We start from the raw sequence: 22637 nt of genomic DNA, 5'->3' as shown, positions 1-22637 counted from the left end.
CTACATATATCAATATATAAATTGATAAATAGGTATATACATGATATATATCTGTAACATTTAAAGTAACATAAGAGAGGTTATTTCTTGATACCCTTTATTAATTTTAGAATGCATTCATATTTAGTGGATAAATAAAACAGCAGCAATGAATTTTAGGTTATTTAACTTAATAACCTTAAAGTTAATTTATTTAATTATAGTTGGACTATACTTTATAGATATGATGGTTAAAATTTTGGGGGGGGGGCGGGGGAGGTAATTAGGTTTATTTGTTTATTTCTTAGAGGAGGTACTGGAGATTGAACCCAGGACCTCATGCATGCTAAGCATGTGCTCTACCGCTTGAGCTATACCCTCCCCCAGTAAAAATTTAAATCATTGCTTTGGTTTCTGCAGAGAAGTAAGAGTACTACAATGTTATCCATCACAGTACATTGCTTTCTATACTTTAATTATACAGTATAATTTACAAATATTAAATGTTGCTATGGCATGTCATTCAGACTTTGGAACTGATCTCTTTTTCTTTTCCTTTCTCTTGCTTCAGATGTTCATCAAGTACATAAAGGTTAGCAACCTTATCTTTTGCAATATTGAATAACAGGGCATGGCATATTACTGCATGGCAAAAAGCAAAACTTTACAAGTATTGATTTTTGGGAAATAAGGACTTTATTTTTAGAAATGTTATAATGAAAAAACTGAATATGTTGTTAGGTAATCTCACATGTGCTGTGCTGGTTCCTATTTCATGTAATTTTATTCTTTAGGTGGAGCTGATATCACATTTTGGATCAGAGCACTTTTGTCCATTAAGCCTTATAAGGTAATATAGAACAAAAACTTTACTGAGTGGTTTAAAAAGAAAAAAAGGGATACATAAAAATCTCAATATATTTAAAGTGAAGAAATAATTTTCTATTATGTGAAGTTAATACTATAGAAATACAAGCTGCTAAATCTTTCTTGCTCTTGAATATATTTTAGAAAAATGTAAAAATTTCCTCAGTTAAGAAGAAGGAAACTTCGTTTTATGTGTTTGATTCAGCTTGTGTGCTATGGTAATAGTATCTGGAAACGTTTTTAGACTGATAAAAAACATATTTTTAAATGCCTTAAATACCTTAACATTTTAATAGAAACAGTGGATTAATAACTGCAGTATAAGAAACAGTCATTGTTTTAGAGTCCAGAAGTTAATGGCTCTCAAAACATAGCCAGAATTGGTATATTTTGTCATTTATTGTGAAGAGATGAGTCATAACAACTCTGGTTTTGAGTCTTTAATGAAATTGTCATTAATAGGGTGTTTGGCACCAGCATGGTAGAAGAATATGAAGAGATTGCCGATTCCCAATATCAGTCAGAACGTCAAGAACTATTTGATGAGGACTATGGTAAGTGACTTTAAAACAGTAGCTTCTATGTTTTGCTTTTTTTTTGCTTTTTGATATCTAATAGTAATGGGTAAGTAGAGGTCACTTAAAAAATCAATATGATGGTTGTCTTGAGACTTTAGTTTTTTCATTGTTTTTAACCCTCATAACTATTTTTCCTTAAACCTGTTTTTTAAAGTCATTTTCTGCTTTGTAAATTGAGCTGTTTTCCAAGCTTGTCAATCAGTTATTTGTGACTGGAACGCCCTTCTATAACATTAGTGCTGTGTATTATGATTGTATCCCTATGCCAGGCCCCAAAACCTATTAAACTCTTAAGGTAACTGACAGCAGAATTGAACATTAATTCTTTTGATTTGCCTTAAGCCCAGGAGCAAGCATATTGAGGCCTGAGCCTTTGAGTAACCCCTATGAGCCGGAAGGGGTAGAAGAAGGCTTTATGACACCCTCCATTTCGACTTTATGAACTTCTTGTTATAAAATGTCTTAAACCATAGTCTGAAAATCTAATTTTCCCTTCCCTAGCTTTCCCACAAGTGAAGTGAAGATATTTACTAGGGGTTGGTAAAGTACATTGAAAGCTTGAATAAAAGTCTTACAAATATGATTAAAATTTTGGTAAGCAGTAGGAATATTTTCCTTGGTTTGTATCTGTCTGATAAATGACTTGTGAGTTTCTATTTCTTCTTGTGAACTTGTTTTAGATGTATAATATGTATTTATTATAAAATCTGTTTTAAATGTCAGCTGACTTTGACAGGACATAATTTGAGCTTTTAAGCATATTGTCGATGATAGTTCTCTGCATAATTACCTTTCATTTTCTCTTTAAACAGATTATCCACTGGATTATAATACTGGGGAGGATAAGTCCTCAAAAAATCTTCTTGGCTCTGCTACAAGTGAGTATTTTGGGGTTTTCCTAGTCACTATTAGAGTATTTCTCAACTTTTTTTGTTGTTTTTTTCTGGCATATGTGGCCATTTTGTTATAATAATTTAGGAGGCTCCTACTCCCAATGTGAACTTTGAGTTGAAATCAAAGATACTGGGTTTTGGAAAGTATTTCTATGGGAATAAAATAGTATAAGTAGAGGAAAAGAAATAAGAGAGGAAAAAATGCAAGCCCAAGTTGGTGATAATTAAGCACTTATATTTTTAGGCAAATTCCTTAGAGTGAAGAATGGGTTATTAGTTTACATGGGGAAAGAATTATTAAAGAGGTCCCAGACCATATGAGTAGGCACATCTGAGTAGTCATACTGGATGGGAAAGGAATTAGATTTAGAGGTGGTATGCATCAGTAGCAAATGAGGATTCGTTAATGTATAGGTATGGTTAAGTTTCCTACTAAATTACAAAACATAAAGGCTGTTCTTATTCATAATAATGATTCCCAAACAATAACAATAATAGTTATAATAATATACTCTTTGTAAACTAAAAAAAACAATGACTAAGATACTAGTTTAGTTTTTTGTCATGCCAGCCTATTATCTGAACTTAGTGGTGGGCTAAGGAGACTCCTGGAAAGACCATTACCAACTGAAACTTTATATTTACTGTTAGGACTCAGGTAGGTATATTTTAATGTTTGTTATTTTTGGTTATTCTTGAAGAATTTGAAACTTACTGGAAGGAGTTTTCTTTTTATTTGGAGATTAATAATTGAATTTAATAAAAGTAAATCTTAGTAAACTAGAAGACTGCTTATTTGTGCATTTCTCTTGTTGCCCTTAGTGAATTGAATTACTTGAATCCCAGTCTCACTGTGTACATTGTCCTCATAGCTTTTTAAGATACTCAACCAGTAGTGCATATACTTAGGCAGATATTTTGTATGGCTACAGTATATGAAATTAAGAATTACTTCTTTTTCATTTCATCTTTTCTTTTTTTTCCCTTTCTTCCCTTCTTCCCTGTTTCCTCTCCATAGAAAACTACAGATTTCAATGGACTTTTTAAGAAATAGAAAGAGTGTTAAAAATACTTCCGTAAAGGGAATCCTTTATGTAGTATTTAACTTCGTTACAGATTAGTGCAATATATTTTGTTTTACTCTATTGCTAGTCAGCTGACATTTTAGATATTATTGACTGCTTTTAAGTGGAATCTTTAGCTATATCTAGTTGATGATGGTATTAAAAACAGGTGCCTTATTCACTGCTGTGGGATGTAATTTTTTAGAAGTGAAAAAAATGATGCTATTTTCTATATCTGGATATTAATATTATTGTTCATGTCCTTAAATTTGTAGTAAAAATTTTATGTCGTCATATCATGGTTCAGTGATGCTGAATTAGCTGTGAGGAAGCAGCATCATTTTATGGGGTTGGAAAATAGTCCCAGACTGAAAGATCTCTAGCTTCTCGTGGTTACTGGAGAGGAAGGGGCACCTTAGGGGAATAATGCCTTACTATGGTTTTAAATAAAGGAAAACTTTGTTGATATTACTGCTTTTCTTTTTCTGCTTTCCTATGAGATTAACTCCAAGACACCATTAAAATCTTTTCACTGGAGGACACTTCCCTATTTGTAATCACTTCTCTGACTAATGTATTATTTTAACTAATGAGATATAGAATCTTTTTAGATACTCCTTTCAGATCTTTTTCTTTGAAGGTATGTTTCTTGGTAACACATCATTCATTTTTGCTTTTGTGGAGCTCTGAAAGGGCAGTCCAGTTACTTTCCAGTGTTCTAGATGTTGAAAGATTTTGTGTAGTGAGACAAAATGGGTGAGAGGATGTCAGTTGAGCCAAAGCATGAAAAATGGGGTTTAAAAAGATGTCCATTTTCAGAAGTTTCAGAGCAAGAGGGGCAGTAGCAGCAGAGTGATCAGACTTTCCTGTCATATAGCTTACAGTCATGATCTAACACTGCTGCCTTCTTTACCTGTGGCCTTCTTGTTTTTTCTGAAGAGTCTAGGAATGTTTTTGAGCCTGACCTAGTTACTGCCTCCAGGGTGATGTAACTTTAAGAAGTAGTAACAGTATGGAACCAGGCCAAAGAGCTTGAATGTCTGAATTTGACCGTAATCATCACCAGTTTCTAAATAAGCTTGAAATTGGCCAATTTTGAACCTAATTTATTTTTAATATTTATATGTTTCCAAAACAGAATTCTGTGGCTTTAATGTAAATTTCCTTTTGCTATTAAGCAATTTGTTGTTACAGAAAATATATGTCAACAGAATATGTTATTTCTGTTGGTTGTCAAAGAGCATACATACTGCATATTTAGACATTCTTGATACTATATAATTTGCTAAACTGCCAAACAGGGAGAAACCACTATCTTTAGAGCATCATTCTTGGCTTTGTATGTATGCCATTTCTGGTGACTCTTGTGCCTGAATCTTTTGTTTACATTCTTGAACCAGAACACTTAAATTTTTTATATCAACAAAAATTCTTCATACCACTCTCCTTTCCTTATACTTGGTCGTGTGAATTTTCCAGACTACTCTGCTTTGATATTCTTACAAGTCTGCCTTTACTCCTAAATATGATTTGCATTTTGTTAGAATTATCAGATATGCTAAAGGCCGGGTTTCTATTTATGTTTCTGTATATGTTTAAGATGAGTACAGTTTCTGTTTTCTCTTCAGTCAAAGTATTTTTTTATGAATGAATGTATTTTAAGGTCCTAGAGGGAAAAGACAGAGTGAACGCAAGGCATGCTGCAGAGGTAGCTGAATACACATGGGAGGAAGTAGTTTTTTCGTTGTGTTAGAGCGTGGGTGGTTGGTTTTCTGTGTCAGAAAGAGCCATCGGTGTGCTAGAGACCCAGTATAACATGTTGATATTTGGTCCCTAGAAGAATTTCATTTCTAGTGGAATGGGATGGGATGAATAGTTGCCCCACTCAAAAGTAAAGGCGTTGGCTAATCCAGGAGAAATTGAGGACAGATATCTAGTTTAGCACAGTATTCCAAATTATTACTTTACCCTATTCGGAATGCTTTTTAGTGATCAGATTATCATGACAAGCTGTCATGTGTTTGGATCCAAATTGAGAATGGTCAGAATATTCCCAAAGGTGCTTTCTCTCAAAAGAAAAAAAAAAAAAAAAAAAAAGAGACTATATTTGGCAGTATTCTGTGAATATAGCAAGATTATTTCTTATAGGTTAGATAGGCTGAAAAAGTAGCAATTTGCCAAATTTTGCTTTTGTTACTAAATGGCCCCCCTGAAATGATGATAATAAATAATATTTTTAAATAATGGGTTGTGTAAATCTTCCTTATTGTAGGTAGTAGTATTAAAATTTAGGTTAAAAATAAGTACTAACAGTACTTTCTTTACATAGATTATAGATACGGATTTTTAAAATTTTAATAGTAATATGAAAATTTTTTAATGCAAAAAATTTGAAATCTGACATAAGATAGCCCTTTGAAGCACAAGGGACTAAGAATATAGACTTGATGCCAAAATTTCTGAGTTCTGTGAAGCAGTCAGTTTTGACTGAACTTTAGCTGTCAGGCTAAGTAGAGGATCAGATACTACTGTTGTAATACTGGTTAACATTAAAATTGGGTTTCTGAGGAAATAACAGTACATTGTTACTTTATTTTGGTTGGTGAGGAAATAGAGTTTCCATTCCTGTTTTCAATCTCGTGCTGAGGCATCTCTTTAGCCAAAAATCTAAGACTGTTTCTCTGCTTAACAATTTGCCAAGTCAAAGGGCAAGATTGACCTATAATCCTAGAATATAAAATTTTGTGTGTTATATTAATAATGGAAAAAACAGAGTACCACTGCTTGTTGTCGTTCAGATTATAGAATCATAGTTATGTAAAGATGAAAGTTAATAACTGTCTACTAGTTATCACTTTTAAAAGTCTAAAATCTCCTACTATTTTCTCTTGCCATAAAGCATGTATTTACAGGCTCAGTGCCAGGTGGGAGCGCCTGGCTTGTTCCCAACTTTCTTAATGTGCCGGCTTTTCTTCCTTTAGATCCTTTCCTACTTTTCATATCTATGGTTTTCATTGAAAGTGTGATGAAAACCCTATGGATCTCTTTTGGGAAAGGAAACTAAGATGGAAAAAACTGATGAGGTTTAATATGTAGCCCCTGCCACATCTCAGTATTTTAATAGGAGGGATACCTGATACTGGTGAATTAACTTCTAGTGGAAATTCAGAGGTTAGATTAGAGGTGGAAGTTAATTTCCCTTGAAATACATCATATTACTAGAAGGAAGCCTCCTGTTCCCAGCGTCAGCTTTTCATGGAGTTCTGCTATTTTGTGATTCCCATGTACCTTCCGTTATTTATATAGATATTAAGATTTGTAACACTTTACTCATCATTGAGATTCCCTTTTTGGAAAGAGAGGCAGAATTAGCAAGTATGCAGATGACTTTACCTACAACACTTGTTTTATGACTTTGATTTTTAATTCATCTGTCCATGCCCATACCCACCCAATTCACAGAAGAATTTGTATGATTTATTGTACATAAAACATTGTTAAAAGTCATCAAAAAGTACAATTCTATGCAGTATCAATTTGGGATTTAATCATATTACCAATAGATATCTTATGTTCATGGCTGAAAATAAAGTCTTTCTGCTTTCCTTTGCATAATAGTCTTCCTGTTTTATTTAGTTTTACCTACGATAAAACTATCTGTTTAGGAAAAACTTTGGTTTCTTCCAGCTTTTTTGTTTTTGTTTTAAACTATAGAACCGTTTTTAACTATAGAACCATTTTAAAGAAAAAAAGGCCTTTTTGTAAAATTTGAATTTTGGTTGTCACATTTCTTCCCTGTCCCATCACAGATTATATGTTGAATTATACTTGTAACATGCTGAACATAGTATTTTGCTAAAAACAAAACAAAACAAAATCAGTGGGTCAATGGTGAAATCAAAGAGGAAATTAAAAAAACAAAAAGTAGTGTTTTGCTAAAAGGTTTGGGAGACGTTTTATGAAAGAAGCATAATTAAATTTTAAAATCCTTCTGAACATAAAAATTCAGATTTATGCTTTACACTTTTCAGCTGAAATTTGTGTCCTATATTGGACTTACATAGTGAGGTAAGCAAAAATGATTGTCCAAAAAAATGCAAAAAAGACCATTACAGATGGTTTTTGACTATCTGATATTAAGTTATATGAAAATATGTAGGTGTATTGGTATTTTTTTCTGATTGAATTTTGTTTTAGATGCCATTCTAAATATGGTGAATATTGCCGCTAATATTCTGGGAGCAAAAACTGAAGACCTGACAGAAGGTACCTAATCATTTTATGGGTCTTTTAAATATTATGATACTCCAGGGGTCTTCCCAGTTAGGAAAATTAATTAATAAACCAAGCAATTTGCTTTTTCATTTAGAAATGTAGGAACGATCCAAAGAAACTTACCAATCTTCCGTTATTCATTATTTAATTTCACAATTTCTCTTTAATAATAAAATCCTGTCTATATGAAATCGTGAATTTGGTTTTTGACTCTTCCCTGCTGTAGAAGTAATGATTTTATCCCTTATCTTTTTCTTGAGGCTTTGATGCTCTAGTAGTACTTCAACTATGTTTTTTCTTTTAATCAAGTAGCTATTTAGTTTAGAGAGCAATTCTTTCCTTAAAGAATGCCAAAAAAGAATTTTATTAGCAAGGAGAAAAACAATCTTGCCTTTTTTTCTCCCAAAAATATTTAGTTTCAGTTACACAATAAAGAAGTTAATGGGGTTATAATGTACGTCTTGAGTAATACAGTATGGTGACAGGTGGTAACATTTTGCAGTGTATACAAGTGTCAGATCACTGTTATACACATGAAACTAATATGATATGTCAAATAGACTTCAATAAAAAAGTACTTAGTTCCAAGTACAAACTTAAAATCACCCATTTATGTCTTACTCTCTTTAGTAACTCAGGTGTCTTATTAATCATGTAAGAGATTACGCAAAATTTATAGTCATGTTACTTGCTTTAATTATCTGAGAGGCTGACAAAGAATATGCATTACTTGTAATTGTGACTTTGTACGATCATTTCTTTCTAAAAGGACTTTGATGGAAAAAAAAAGTCTGCAGTAGTAAACCTATTTGAATTTTTTTTCTTCTCCCTCGAGAAACTAAAGTTCTTTATTTGTTATAGTGAAATATTTCCGTGGTATAGCTTTTAAAAATTAAACTCAATATGGGCATCTTTCTTAAAATAGGAAATAAAAGTATTTCTGAGAATGCCACTGCCACAACTGCACCTAAAATGCCTGAATCAGCTCCTGTTTCAGCTCCTGTTCCATCACATGAGTAAGTTATATTGTGATATTAGAGTTCTTATAAAGTGGAGAGCTAAGTATACTAGTACATAAAAAGGTACTTGTGATTTATGTGAAATGATTATCTACAGAAAGCTCTGATTCTGATCCATAGCCAGCTTAAAACATCTTTGAGTTGCTTTTTGGATGCCAGGAATTCACTTCACTCCAGACCGAATGTTTGTTGTTCTGATATTACATTATTACTTTCCTTATTTACAATACTTAATCTTTTCCTTATTGCAAATAATTGACCTACCTCTACAGATATAAGTTTGATGACACGTTCTAAAGGCCTGTTTTTATTAGGTTCAAATTGAAAAACATTGATTAAGTATCTGTGCTATGCCTCCAAAGCTGTAAGGAATACTTGAAGTACTTAGAGCAGTGGTTTTTAGCTTCTGTGTTTGTCACACAGCAGCCTCTTACAGTGTTTCTGAAATTGAATGATACAGGTCTTTTCCCCAGGTTGCAGTGGGCACTTTGGGCAGGGATGTATAAATATATAGGTAAAACGTTAAGTATCCTTGTTTTTTTGGTCTTTTCTACCAGAGATGACTAAGGTTTATTGGCACTTCTGCTTCTAATCCATTAACAGATAAGCTCATAATGATTTGAGTTATTGGGATAATTAGGGTGTATAGATAGTTATTATAATTTTAACTTATGTATATTTCATTAGATATACTCCCTCTAGAACTTTGAAAGCCCTTTTTCCCAGAGGAACTTTACTGAATATGATGAGATATTTGAACATGAAGCAGTTCAAGATAATAAATGAAACCTGCAGTGGGTCTGCTTTTGAGCTGTAATTCCTAAGTATTATACTAATTCAAAAATGAGATTTTTATGCTTCGAAGGGCACAGTGCCAACTTTGTATTCTCCTATTTTAATCCTGGAAGTGACTAAAGATATTTATTGGGTGATTAGAGATACTTATTGGGTGATTAGAGAGAAGATACAGCATTGTGTGTCACTGACTCCTATAAGGTCCCCAGAAATCTCTTTGCAATAGATATTCTTGGTGTTTCTAATTATGTAGAGCTGTCCTGGTTTTGTAACAAGGTTCTTTAGTTAACAACACATAGTGTGTCTTATTTTTCAAAACTAAAATGAGACTAACTTCATTTTACATATATATACACAAACATGCATATACACACTCACCCCCCCCATATACATATGAATATTTGTTGAATGATATCACATCAGGCTAATATTAGCAGTTCTTACTTGTCTATGTTAGAGTTTGTTTTTTAGTAGCTGTTTTTGCACAATTGTTAATCTTTTTGCATAATATTTCTTCATGTATGTTTGTCTTAAATTCTTTCTAATGATCATATGGCAATCTTCTGAAAAAAACAAGTGAAAATAAAAGAATCCGTGATAGGGTGTCATTGCTAAAGTTATTATGAAAAGATGATTTATTTTCTTTTCTCAGATCTGAGTTTTTTAAAGCATAACTCTGATCAGGGTATATACAGATGATATATAACTTAATTTTTACCAAATTGATTCAGTTTAGTTTTTCTCCCTCCCCTTCTTCAGACATTGCTCCTTTTTACTGTCATAATTTACTTGGTAGATAGTAAGTAGTGTTCCACCTTAATATGTAATAAATATTATACAGAGACTATGTATCTGTATCTGTACCATCTGTTTAGAGAAGCAGAGCCCAACTGTGTTTTAGTTTAGTCTGTTTACTATTTTTCTGCCAATGAAATGAAAGTCCAGCTTTTAGATACTGTCTTTTTTTATTCCTACTTTTGCTCTTGTGATATTGATCTTTATTTGAAGACTTTTCCTGGCATTCTTAGTAGTTTTTCACAGTAGAAAAATTTGTATATGAAGATATTTCTTTTTGGTATTCAAATTACATTTTTTTTCAGATTGTAACTTTGGTGCTGCAAGGACTGTATCCAGAAATTCGTTATCTTTATCTCGGAAGGAATCACAGATACTGTAGTGTAGTTTACAGCACTGTTCCCACCAGCTCAATTCCCCACTCTCCCCTACACACATATTCTAGAGCCCAAAGATGGGATTGAGTTAGTAGCACTATTCATTTATGATTAGCCAGGATTTTCATTAAAATGGCTAAGTAATTTAGCTTTAAATAATTGAAAATTAGCCCAGATGATATTGAGATTGTTTGGGGGGAGGGATAGTATGTTTCTTCTCCCTAAAGTAGGTGGCGCACTCTTGTGTGTGTGTGTGTGTATGTGTATGTATGTATAAGTAAATGCCATGTTCGAATTTCTCAACTCATCCATAGAAAAATGATCTTTGAGAAATCTGCAGTTGACCCTTGAATAACGTGGGTTTGGACTGCACAGGTCCACTTATACACACATCACACATTTTTTTTTCAGTAGTAAATACTGTCGTACACATAATCACGATTGGTTGAATCTGCAGATGCAGAACCACGGATATAGAGGAACTGTGGCCACAGAGGGCTGAATACGTTATACACTGATGTTGACTGTGCAAAGGGTCCACACCCCTAACCCTCCACCTTGTTGAAGGGTCAGCTGTGTTGGCCTTTTGAAAATAGGATATTCACGCACAAAATGCATTCGTAATAAGAATCCTGGCTTCTAGTTTTAGCTCTGTGACTTTTATAGCCCTTGGGTAGCTCACAGTTTCTGATACGAGAGATAACGAGGCTTACAAAGATTTGGTGAATATGGGAGGGAAAGGTACAAGGATACATTCAGTAAATGGAAATATTCTTGTACAAAGAATTCTTAAACAGAGATTAAGAAAAATTTGATTTGGTGAGTCATCTGGCTGGTCACTTGATAAATGATCTTTCTGTTACCATTTCTGAATAATATTGTTTTTGTAATGAAAGTGATTTGAAGGGGAAAAATTCTTCCAAAATAAATGTGAGTTTTTCCTGTATTTCTAGCCTTTCTTTTATCTTATGTATGCTGCATTTATTTTCCTTAAACATAATTTTATCTTTAGATTTCTGATTAAAGTGATTTGTGATTATGGATATGTATTTCTAGGTTTGTAACCACTGAGGGACATGAACATGACACAGAGCCATCAGCAGCAGATTCTACAAAAGAGAGTCCCATTGTACAACTAGTTCAAGAGGAAGAAGAGGAGGCAAGTCCCTCTACAGTGACCCTTCTGGGTAGTGGTGAACAAGAGGATGAAACATCACCCTGGTTTGAGTCAGAGACACAAATATTTTGCAGTGAACTGACCACAATTTGTTGTATTTCTAGTTTTTCAGAATACATATATAAATGGTGTTCAGTTAGAGTTGCTCATTATCGGCAACGCAGCAGAACTCTTGTGAGTAAAGAAAAAGATTACCTTGTATCAGCTCAACCACCATTAGTACTTCCTGCAGAATCAGTAGATGTTTCAGTATTGCAACCTTCAGGTGGAGAAATGGACAGTAAGAGTAAGGAAAAGGAAGCAGAAACCATTGTTCTAGGTGACTTAAGTAGTATGCACCAAGGAGATTTGATTAATCACACTGTAGATGCCATTGAACTTGAACCGAGCCTTCCTCAAACTCTTTCTCAGTCTCTTCCCTTAGATGTTACTCCGGAAATCAGTTCATTATCTAAAATAGAAGTATCTGAGCCTATTAAATATGAGGCAGGACATACACCATCACAAGTGAGTCCCCAAGAAAGTTCTGCTGAGGTTGATAATGAAACAGAAAAAAAGTCTGAGAGTTTTAGTTCTATAGAGAAACCAGCTGTGATCTATGAAACAAATAAACTTAATGAAATAATGGGTAATATTGTAAAAGAAGACATAAACTCCATGCAAATTATCACAAAGCTTTCTGAAACAATAGTGCCACCTCTAAACACAGCTACTGTGCCTGACAGTGAAGATGGGGAAGCCAAAATGAACATAGCTGACACACCAAAGCAACTTTTGACTCCTGTTGCGGATTCTTCTTCATTACCTGAAGTAAAAGAGGACGAACAGTCTCCAGAAGATGCCCTTTTAAGAGGGTTACAGAGGACAGCTACAGATTTTTATGCTGAATTGCAAAATTCTTCAGATCTAGGATATGCTAATGGAAATCTTGTACATGGATCAAACCAAAAGGAGTCAGTATTTATGAGACTTAATAATCGTATTAAAGCCTTAGAAGTTAACATGTCTCTCAGTGGTCGCTATCTGGAGGAGCTTAGCCAAAGGTAAGCTTTCTTGTGAATTAGCACAGTCCACTTTGCTCAGTGAGCTAAGTAGCAGAGTATCATCTGTGGCTAGAGAAGGAGAGGATTTAATTATCTCATGATATAGTAGTAATAAGCACAGTTTTAGCTGGAGAAAGAAAGTGACTTGGATTTTGATCGATGACTTTAAGAATTGATTTTGGTATTAAGGTATTAAATGATGTAATATATTTATTAGGCAGATAACAAGTTTGAGTTACGTATAATCAGTTTCTCCTTCTGTTGCTTAACTTTAGCCACTTTTATTGTTTGATTCCCAGAGCACTCACAGGAAAAATTAGAGGCTATAGACTTGAAAGCTCTTTGTGGAACTTGCAAGATATTTAAGAATTTAAGTAGGTGAAGACTAGAATAGACTAAACTGGATGATTAGGCAATATTTGCATCCCTTCATACAAGTCCTAGCATCCTAGTCCTAGTTGTAGTAATTTATGCTCTTGTGCTGTTAAGTGCCGGAGGCAGTGCCAGTGTGCTTGCTTATGCAGTGATTAAGACCCTAGGCACAGTTCTCCAGTTTTCAATCTTATTTACTTTTTTTTTAAATCCCTTAAGTGTCTAACATCCTTAGGGATTTTCCTCCAACATTTTGTAACCACCTAGGCACTGGATTTTCTATTCCTCTTAAATTGAAATGTTGCTAATGAGATGTCACTAAGGTTATCATTATATGCTAAAGGGAGTTTCTTAATTCATACATACAGTTTATTGGAAATTGTATGCGGGTGTCTTTGCTTGCCTGCTAGCTACCTCTCACCCTGCTGTTGCCTCTCTCCATCCCCACCCAATTCGCCCCACTAAAAGAACCACAGAAATCACTAATAAATCTTTTTTTATTGATATGTAATTGACATATGACATTATATTAGTCTCAGATGTACAGTGTAATGATTTGATATTTGTATATATTGTGAAGTGATTACTACAGTGAATCTGTTTAACATCATCATCACAGTTACACTTCTTTTTTCTTATGTTGAGATCTACTCTCTTAGCAGCTTTCAGATATACAGTACAATCCAGTATTATCAAGTATAGTTACTATGCTGTACATTACATCTCTATTACTTACTCGATTTATAACTGGGAAGTTTTACCTTTTGACCCCCTTTATCAATTTTGCCCACCCTTTACCTTCCTCCTTTGGCAGTCACCAATGTGTTCTTTGTACCTGTGAGTTTGTGGGTTTTCTTTTTTTTATAGATTCCACATATAAGTGAGAACAACCATATGTCTGTTGAACTTATTTCATTTAGCATAATGCTCTCAAGGTCAATCTATGTTGTCACAAATGCCGAGGCTTTCTTTTTTATGGCTGAGTAATACTCCATGGTATACACATAACACATTTTCTTTATCCATTCTTCCATTGATGGATGTTTAGTTTGCTTCCATGCCATGGCTATTGTACATAATGCTGCAGTGAACATGGAGGTGCAGATATTTTGTCAAGTTAGTGTTTTTCATTTTCTTCAAAATACCTAGAAGTGGAATTGCTGAATCATATGAAAGTTCTGTTTATAATTTTTTAAGGAACCACCATACAGTTTCCCATAATGGCTGTACCAATTTATATTCCCAACCAACAGTGTAGAAGGGTTCCCTTTTCAGTACATCCTCACCACCAAGTGTTACTTCTTGTTTTTTTTTGGTAATAGCCATTTTAACAGATGTAAGGTAGTAACAAATTGTGGTCTTGATTTGCATGTCCCTGATAATTAATGATGTTGAGCACCTTTTCATGTACCTGTTGGCCATGTATGTTTTCTTTGGGAAAATATCTATGCAGATTCTCTGCCAACTTTTAAAATGTTTTTTGTTTTGTTTTGTTTTGCTGTTATATGATTTCTTTATATATTTTGGATATTAACCCCTTATCTGATTAATAATTTGCAAATACTTTCTCCTGTTTGGTAAATAGCCTTTTCATTTTGTTGATGATTTTCCTTGCTGTTTAAAAACTTTTCAGTTTTATGTAGTCCCACTTGTTTTTCTTTCGCTTTTGTTGCCTTTGCTTTTGGTGTTATATCCAAAGAAACATTGCTGGGACTGATATTAAGGAGCTTACTGTCTATGTTTTCTTCTAGGAGTTCTATTGTTTTACATCTTAGGTTCAGGTCATTAATCCATTTTGAGTTAAATTTTTGTGTATGGTATCATTCAGTTGCATGTGGCTATTCAGTTTTCCAAGCATCATTTATTGAAGTGACTGTTCTTTCCCCATTGTATATTCATAGCTCCTTTGTCACAGATTAATTGACTGTATCTGTGACTAATAAATCTTATAAAGAAATGAGAAGCATTGAATTGATGTTGAGGTGGCAGATACCTCAAGGGACCTCTTTATTTTACCTTTGTAAATTTTCCTGTATTGCACAGGCCTCAAAAGAGTTATTTTCAGAAAAAAAATTGATTTCTCTCATATATTGAAATATGAACTGTGTTTCCACTAATAAATAAAGAAATAAGAAATTAAAATCAATTCTTACTCCTTAGGTACCGGAAACAAATGGAAGAAATGCAAAAGGCTTTCAATAAAACAATAATAAAGCTTCAGAACACTTCGAGAATAGCAGAGGAGCAGGTTGGTCATCTTCATGCCTCATTTACTTTTTATATAAATTTCCACTGAATTTTGTGGTATCTCACTGTTAAGAAGGGTAAGTAATGTTGGTTCACTCTTTCCCTAATAGCTGATGATTAAGCCTGTAAAATGATGTCATGTTTGGGAAGTTTTCTAGCTGTTAGTATCATTTTCTCTTCTAGGGAAAATTTTCTTGAACATTATCCGACTTACATTTCAAGATTTGTGCATATGTACGTGTGTAGAAGTGCAGTGGATATTGCACAACTCCTTAAAATTCTAAAATCATTTGTGGTTTTCTATGTGGATAGTTTTACTGGCTGCAAATAAGAACAGCTCTGTTTCTTCTTTTTAATTTTTATACCTTTTAATTTCTTTTTTTCCCTTTTATGTTTTGCATAGAGCTATACTGTAGGACTGATGGTAGTGGCCATTCCCCTGTCTTGTTGATTTTAAGGGACTGATTTCAGTGTTGTACCATTAAACATGATGTTTGTTAATAAGTTTTTATAGTATGTTACCATGATGAGGAAAATTTATACTTTTCTAAAAGATTATTTGGGATTTGAGGACGGTGAGGTGAGGTGAGGAGGCCTCAAGTTGTAGAGTTTAAGTTGCGTCTTATTCTCAATTTGTGACATGTTATCATTGTGGTTCCACACAAAATTCCTCCTTTTATTTAAATTGAGGTTTGAGAATTGTTTACATATTCTGAATACACGTCCTTTGTCAGAGATATGCTTTGTAAATATTTTCTCCTAGTTTGTTACTTTTTTCTCATTCTCTTAAATGCATCTTTTGAAGAACAGAAGTTTTTAATTTGTTGAAGCTGTTTACCCATTTTCTCTTTGCTCTACAAAGTCTTTGCCTAAACCAAAGTCACAAAGATTTTTTTTCCCCTGTGTTTTCTTCTAGAATTTCTATAGTTTTAGTTTTGCAATAGGTTTATAATCCATTTTAATTTTTTAACATGTTACAAAGTATGGCTCAAAGTGCTTTTGAGGGAGAGAGGATGAGAAACATGAATATTCCTTCCTTCCAGCATCATTTGTTGAAAAGTCTGTCTTTTCTCCACTGAATTTTCTTTGTACTTTTGATAAAAATCATTTCACCATATATATGTGGATTTGTTTCTGGGGTTCTGTTTGTTCTGCTCATCTGTTTGTCTTCTTGCTAATACCACACTGTTGTGATTACTGTAACTTTGTAGGAATTCTTAAAGTTAGGTAATTTCAATCCTGTAACTTTGCTCTTCTTTTCTAAAACTCTTTTGACTAATCTGGATTTGTCCAGTACAGATACTAGAATCAGTTTGTCAGTTGCTACCAAACAGAAAACCTGTTTGTATCTTGATTGGGATTGTGTTGACTTTCTAGATCAATTTGGAGAATTGACAGCTTAATAGTTCTAAGTCCTCTGACCCCTGAACACAATATTTATTTAGTTCTTCATTAATTTTAATGCAATAATTTTCCCTCTATATTTTTTCTCTGCTTTTTATGTAACATCTGTGCTTTATGTCTCAGGGACCTGTTTAAGTACTTTTCAATAATCTCGTCTGTTAACACTATTGGAAGTAAATCTTGATTATAAGTTTTAACCAACGTAATATTTTTAATAGCATGTCCTTTAAAACTGTCTAGAATTTATCAGTGTTTGTCAAATGTGAGTCAAAGAAACAATTTATTGAATCACATTCTGCATTTAAAAAAAAATTAAGTAGGATAGAAAGTACCACAGTAGATCACAGTGAGGGAAGTAAGGGAAGCTTTTTGTTACAGTTTTATACATCCCTCCCCCCTTCACACACACACACACACACACACACACACACACACACACACACACACACATATAGTTGAGACTTAAAACTTATTTAAATTTAAATTTGAGTAGTATATGATTATGTAGCTATTTCATATAGGGTCCTGGAGTGGGGAGGTAATTAGGTTTATTTACTTATTTTTAGAGGAGATACTGGGGATTGAACCCAGGACCTTGTGTTTGCTAAGTATGTGCTCCACCGCTTGAGCTATTCCCTCCCCCAGGGGGCCTAAATTAGAGTGTTGGATTTCCTTAACTTCTGGCTCTCTTTTCCTCCTCCTCAAATTCATTAGTAAGTTGAAATTTTTAGTATAGTCTACCTAATGTAGGTTCACAACCATGAATACAATGTATGTCTCTAAAATATGCATGTAAATGCTAGCTTAAGTAAAGACCTATTTGTTGATTATAAAAGTTTCTAAAATTCAGAGCTGGAAAGATGGGTGTTTTGGATGAATTTCTTTTCATTGATAACCCAGCATTTGACTAGATAGATGATCAGTTGTACATATTGTCTGTGTGACATCCTAAGTTCCATCCTAATATGCTATGAAATAGAAGTTTTAAATCTTCTTGGTATGAGCCTGCTTTGTATCCAGAAACATTCTTCAAAATTTCTCCAGCATGTCTTTGTGCCAGTTGCTTTGGTTTAAAAAGACACATTTGACAAAGTGACTACTTTGCATATAGCTGGTTATAGGCTGATTTTTACATATGGAGCCTCTATTAACTTAAAAAGTAATTTATTAACTTCTATTAGACAATATTCTACATGGTAGCAGTGAGTGGCCTTTTTTTTTTTTGGCAGAGGAGGAGGGTTGAACAGTCTCAAATTCTTAAAATGTTTTGTTTTTTTAAAATTTCTGGTTCACGTTTACAACATTCATTCAGTAAGAGCTTTCTACTAATATGTTTTCCCTCCTGAGGAATTTAACAGTTTTTCTGGATTTTTTTGCTTGAATTTATAGTGTAGTTAACGTACAGATGAAACACAAAAAGAATAACGCTTATGTCTTCTTTTATCATAGGATCAGCGGCAGACTGAAGCCATCCAGTTGCTACAGGCACAGCTGACCAACATGACGCAGCTTGTTTCAAATTTATCAACAACAGTAGCGGAATTAAAACATGAGGTTAGTGTTACTGGTGGTGGTGTGTGACACAGTGTCATGAAGGCAGGCTTGATATCTAAGAACTTTAATCAAACAAGATTGTCACGTATAGAGAACTTTTTCAGAACACTCGAATGTGGTATTTTAAAGTTTTGGAAATATATTCATTATCATAATTTTTTGGAAGACATGGCTTTCATAGTTTAGGTCTTCCATAAAATACAGTTATAAAGCAGTTCTAGTCAGCCTTCTGCAAACCATTGATAGTTGCCTATACATACTTAAGTTTTCAGTTCAAAAAGGCTTGTTAAGTTAGTTAAAGCAAAAATTTCATTGATTTAACAAGTATTTATTGAGCCATCCATGTGTGTGAGACATGAGCTGTCCGGTCCTGGGTTGAGGCATATGGCAGTGAATAGTCCCTGGCCTCACAGGGCTCTCTTACCTGGGGGAGAGAGGGAGTACATACAGTAAATATGTGTGAAGGATGGTGAGGTGGAGAGTGAAACTGGCACGTGTACCATGGTGGTGCTTTAAGTGCAGCTGCCTTAGCTACGGTGATGTTGGAAGGCTTACCTGAGGAGGTGGCATTAGAACTGACTGCTCAAGAGGAGTCAGCAGCCACACAGAGCCTGGGGTCAGAACAAGCCGATTAGTGGCAGATCTAGGGCAAAGCACGCGAAGTTAGAAATAGTGGCATGTGTTTGGGACCAGAACAAAAGCTGGTGTGGCAGAAGCAGAGTGAATGAGAGAAGTGAAGGTAAGAAGTAAATTGAGGAATTTGGCAGGGGCCTGGTCATGTAGACCTTTGTAGGCAGTTGAGAGTTTGAATTTTATTTTATTCCTGCAAGTCATTGGGAAGTATTAAAGAAATAACATGGATCATCTCATAGATGACACTGAGAAGCTCCCTATTTGCTGCTCTGTGGAGAATCACCTTTTAGGGACCAGCAGGAGCAGAAGTGGGGAGGAAGCCGTTTAATTAGGAGACAGCAGGAGTAGACTGGGTGAAGTGAGGTTGGCTTGGACTAGGACTTCAGAAGTGGAGAACAGTGTAGAGTTGTTGAGTTCAGGGTATAAAGATAGAAGGCACATGTTCCTGAAAGATTAGTTATGGGGATGAGGAATTGAGAGTGATTCCCAGGCTTAAATCACTGGGCGATTGGTGGTTTAGTTTTGTGAGATGGGAAGGACTAGGTAAGAGCACAGGTTTTTTTTCTCCCTGAGGCTGTACAAGTAGAAAAACAAAGCATATGTGGCAAAATGTGAGCATAGGTGAAAGGCATACATATGTTCATTGTACTATTTTTTAAACTTTTCCATAGGTTTGAAATTTTTTAAGGGATTGGGGGAAAAAAAGAAAATGTAAAATATTGCCTTAGTAGTACATTTTCCAAGAGCATGCTCTGCATTTATGGTTTTGAAACACGAGAAAATGTTCAAAATGATTTGTCCTTTGAACTTGAGGTAACTAAACCCACTGTAGTTTTTCTAATATTATTTTAAAATTATTGTTAAACTTTCTTCTCATCTCAGGTTTCAGATCGACAAAGCTATCTTGTTATATCTTTGGTTCTCTGTGTTGTCTTGGGACTGATGCTTTGTATGCAGCGTTGTCGAAACACTTCTCAATTTGATGGAGATTATATTTCAAAACTTCCTAAAAGTAATCAGTATCCAAGCCCTAAAAGGTAAGTCAGCATTATATTTCACAACTATCCTTTTATATTTTTGAGAAATTTGAATAAATAAAGGGATACTGAGATAATTTATTTCCCCATGTGATTATCTTGAAACCAAAATGTTAATTAAAAATATCATTGGAACTAGTGAGATGGTCCTATGCCTGGAAGGTTCTGTAGACTCTAACAGAGAAAACACTAGTAATAAGTGCATAAAAACTCTTGAAATGTTTTGGTTGTAAAAGATGCTTGAATGTGGAATTCAAAGAGGGAAGGAGGGGAATAGGTATTTTAATACAGCACCTTTTAGAAAATGATCTTTAAATTTTCTTTTACATAGATTATCAGTAACTGGAGGGTTACCTTAGAGATGAGTCCGGTGTGCATATACAGTTCTCTAGCTTCCATCCAGCCCCGACTATGGAGTAAATTATATGTAGTTCACTCACTGTGCCCTATGTTGATTTTTCTTCATGTGTTAGGTGTTTCTCTTCCTATGATGATATGAACTTGAAAAGGAGAACTTCATTCCCACTCATCAGATCCAAGTCTCTACAGTTAACTGGCAAAGAAGGTAGATTTTTGTGGATATGTAATACGTAAATATAAATGTGAACCTAGCTTCCTTCTAGCCCTAAGTATAATGTCAATATTGTGTTCGAGACCATCTGCAACAGAATAATGGGTGCAAGTAACCTTTGTGTTTGTGCTGTGTCAAAGCCACCTTACCATTTTCACAGTTTAAATCTGTCTTTGTTTCTAAAAGCCCAGTGGGTGGGGTGGGGGGCTCAGTTTAATTAGCCATTGGTAGCCTCGTTTGCACATGCTCCTGTTTAGAAGTATTTCTTTTTAGAAAGGGATGTTTGAGAAAGTTCAGCAGATATGGAAAACCTGAATGTGCTCCCATAGTATCCTGTGCTTATCTGCCTCCTCTTCCTGTTCAGGTAGGACCCCTTTTGTCTCTAGTTTAGGACTGTGAGGCACTTGCTGAAAAAAAATCTGATCTTTCTCTTTTTTATAGCCCAGGGTCTGTAATAGGCTTCCATCGTCTAATACTTAATGAATACTTAAACTGAAATGAATGGCTGCTTTCCTGCATCCGTACCTTTTATAACTAGTGCTATATTTAGTGCTTATTAAGAGACTTATCTTCTAGCAATATTAAAATAACCAAATTAATTACATATCTCAATTAGGAGTGCTTTCTTAATAATCACTGGAGTCTGTCTCTTTCTTTAGGATTTAGTAACTGAGCAACGTGTTCCAGTTGATTAAATTATTCAAGTAATCATTCTTGAGCTTCGCTGGTTTACTGTTATGACAGAGCTTTACAGACTTACCCATTACATATGTGTTTACTAAGGACTAGTAAATCTCTTCCTCCTTTCTGCTTTTTTCTTTCTCTTTTTCTTCTTTTGGCTAATCTGTCTTTTTATAAGTGAATTTTTAAAGTATAATTTGTACAGGAAAATGTAATTATCATATGTAAAGCTTGATGGATTTTTCACAAACTGAACAAACTGAACCAACACCCAGAGTAAGAAACAGAACATTATCCAGCACCCCAGAAACTTCTTTGTGCTCTTTTAGTCACTACCCATCCCCTCCCAGGGTAGCCACTACATATTTGACATTGATTGTGAGGTCCACCATGTCTTTGAGTATAGTTACGGTTTGTTTACTCTCATTCCTGTATAGTATTACATTATACAAATATACCACACATTAATCATTTACATTTGGATTATTTTCAGTTTGAAACTATTACATATCTTTTGGTGAGCACATGTATGCACGTCTGTTGAGTATATCCCTCGAAATGAGATTGCCGGATCGTAAGATTGTGTATATTCCGCTTTATTAAATACTGCCACAGTTTTCCAGAGTGTTGTATGAATCTGCCCTCCCGTCAGCTATGTTTGAGGGTTCTACATTCCTGTTAACATTTAGTATTGTTGGCCTCTTAGCTTTTCTGGTGGGTGTACATGCATTACTTATTTGAGCTGTATTCATGTGATTAGGGAATATGTTGGAGATGATTTTCCTTCTCAGCATTTCTTGTTTCATTTCAAATTAGTTGAAATCATGACTGTTTTACTGTTTCTCTTTTCTTTATGTAACTCTTCAAGGCCAGTTAGAATAGCCTTTTCTACCTGATAGTAGAATTACTTCTACTTTAACCAACTATGTCTTGGTTCATCTTTGCAGTTAAAACAGTTAAGGACAGTAGGCAGGAAACTGTTTTTGTTTATTGTTCATTAATGTTAAGTATATTCAGATTGATATGAAACATCTCCAAAACTTTTTCATTTCGTAAATCTGAAACTGTATCCATGACACAAGTCCCTTTTTTCCCTCCTCTCAGCCCCTGGTAACCGTAATTGCATTTTCTGTTTCTATGAATTTGACTACTTTAGATACTTAATTTTAAGTGGAATCATGTATTATTTGTCTTTCCCTGACTGGCTTATTTCACTTAGTGTAATGCCCTCAAGGTTCATCCGTGTAGTAGCATGTAACGGTTTTCTTCTTTCTTA

At 34.3% G+C, this 22637-nt stretch overlaps 1 protein-coding gene across 4 annotated transcripts in view; it reads left to right on the top strand.

The window, feature by feature from the left end:
- Positions 1 to 22637, top strand: part of SUCO (SUN domain containing ossification factor) — an 84274-nt gene that overhangs the window by 47570 nt on the left and 14067 nt on the right. For 2 of the 4 annotated variants that reach the window (XM_032463721.1, XM_014561770.2), the window contains 11 exons: positions 551 to 571; positions 774 to 829; positions 1309 to 1400; positions 2237 to 2302; positions 7579 to 7647; positions 8582 to 8672; positions 11699 to 12862; positions 15395 to 15482; positions 18335 to 18439; positions 19955 to 20109; positions 20583 to 20674. In XM_032463721.1, the coding sequence (XP_032319612.1) occupies positions 551 to 571; positions 774 to 829; positions 1309 to 1400; positions 2237 to 2302; positions 7579 to 7647; positions 8582 to 8672; positions 11699 to 12862; positions 15395 to 15482; positions 18335 to 18439; positions 19955 to 20109; positions 20583 to 20674 (1999 nt within the window). Of the gene's footprint in view, positions 1 to 550; positions 572 to 773; positions 830 to 1308; positions 1401 to 2236; positions 2303 to 7578; positions 7648 to 8581; positions 8673 to 11698; positions 12863 to 15394; positions 15483 to 18334; positions 18440 to 19954; positions 20110 to 20582; positions 20675 to 20953; positions 21045 to 22637 lie in introns of all 4 variants that reach the window. The other 2 variants (XR_004313875.1, XM_032463723.1) reach the window with 2 other exon arrangements.

This window comes from Camelus ferus, chromosome 21 (genome assembly GCF_009834535.1).
Source record: "Camelus ferus isolate YT-003-E chromosome 21, BCGSAC_Cfer_1.0, whole genome shotgun sequence".
NCBI classification, from domain to species: domain Eukaryota; kingdom Metazoa; phylum Chordata; class Mammalia; order Artiodactyla; family Camelidae; genus Camelus; species Camelus ferus.
The sequence above is the reverse complement of the archived record's forward strand: the minus strand, read 5'-3'. Positions and strand labels throughout refer to the sequence as shown.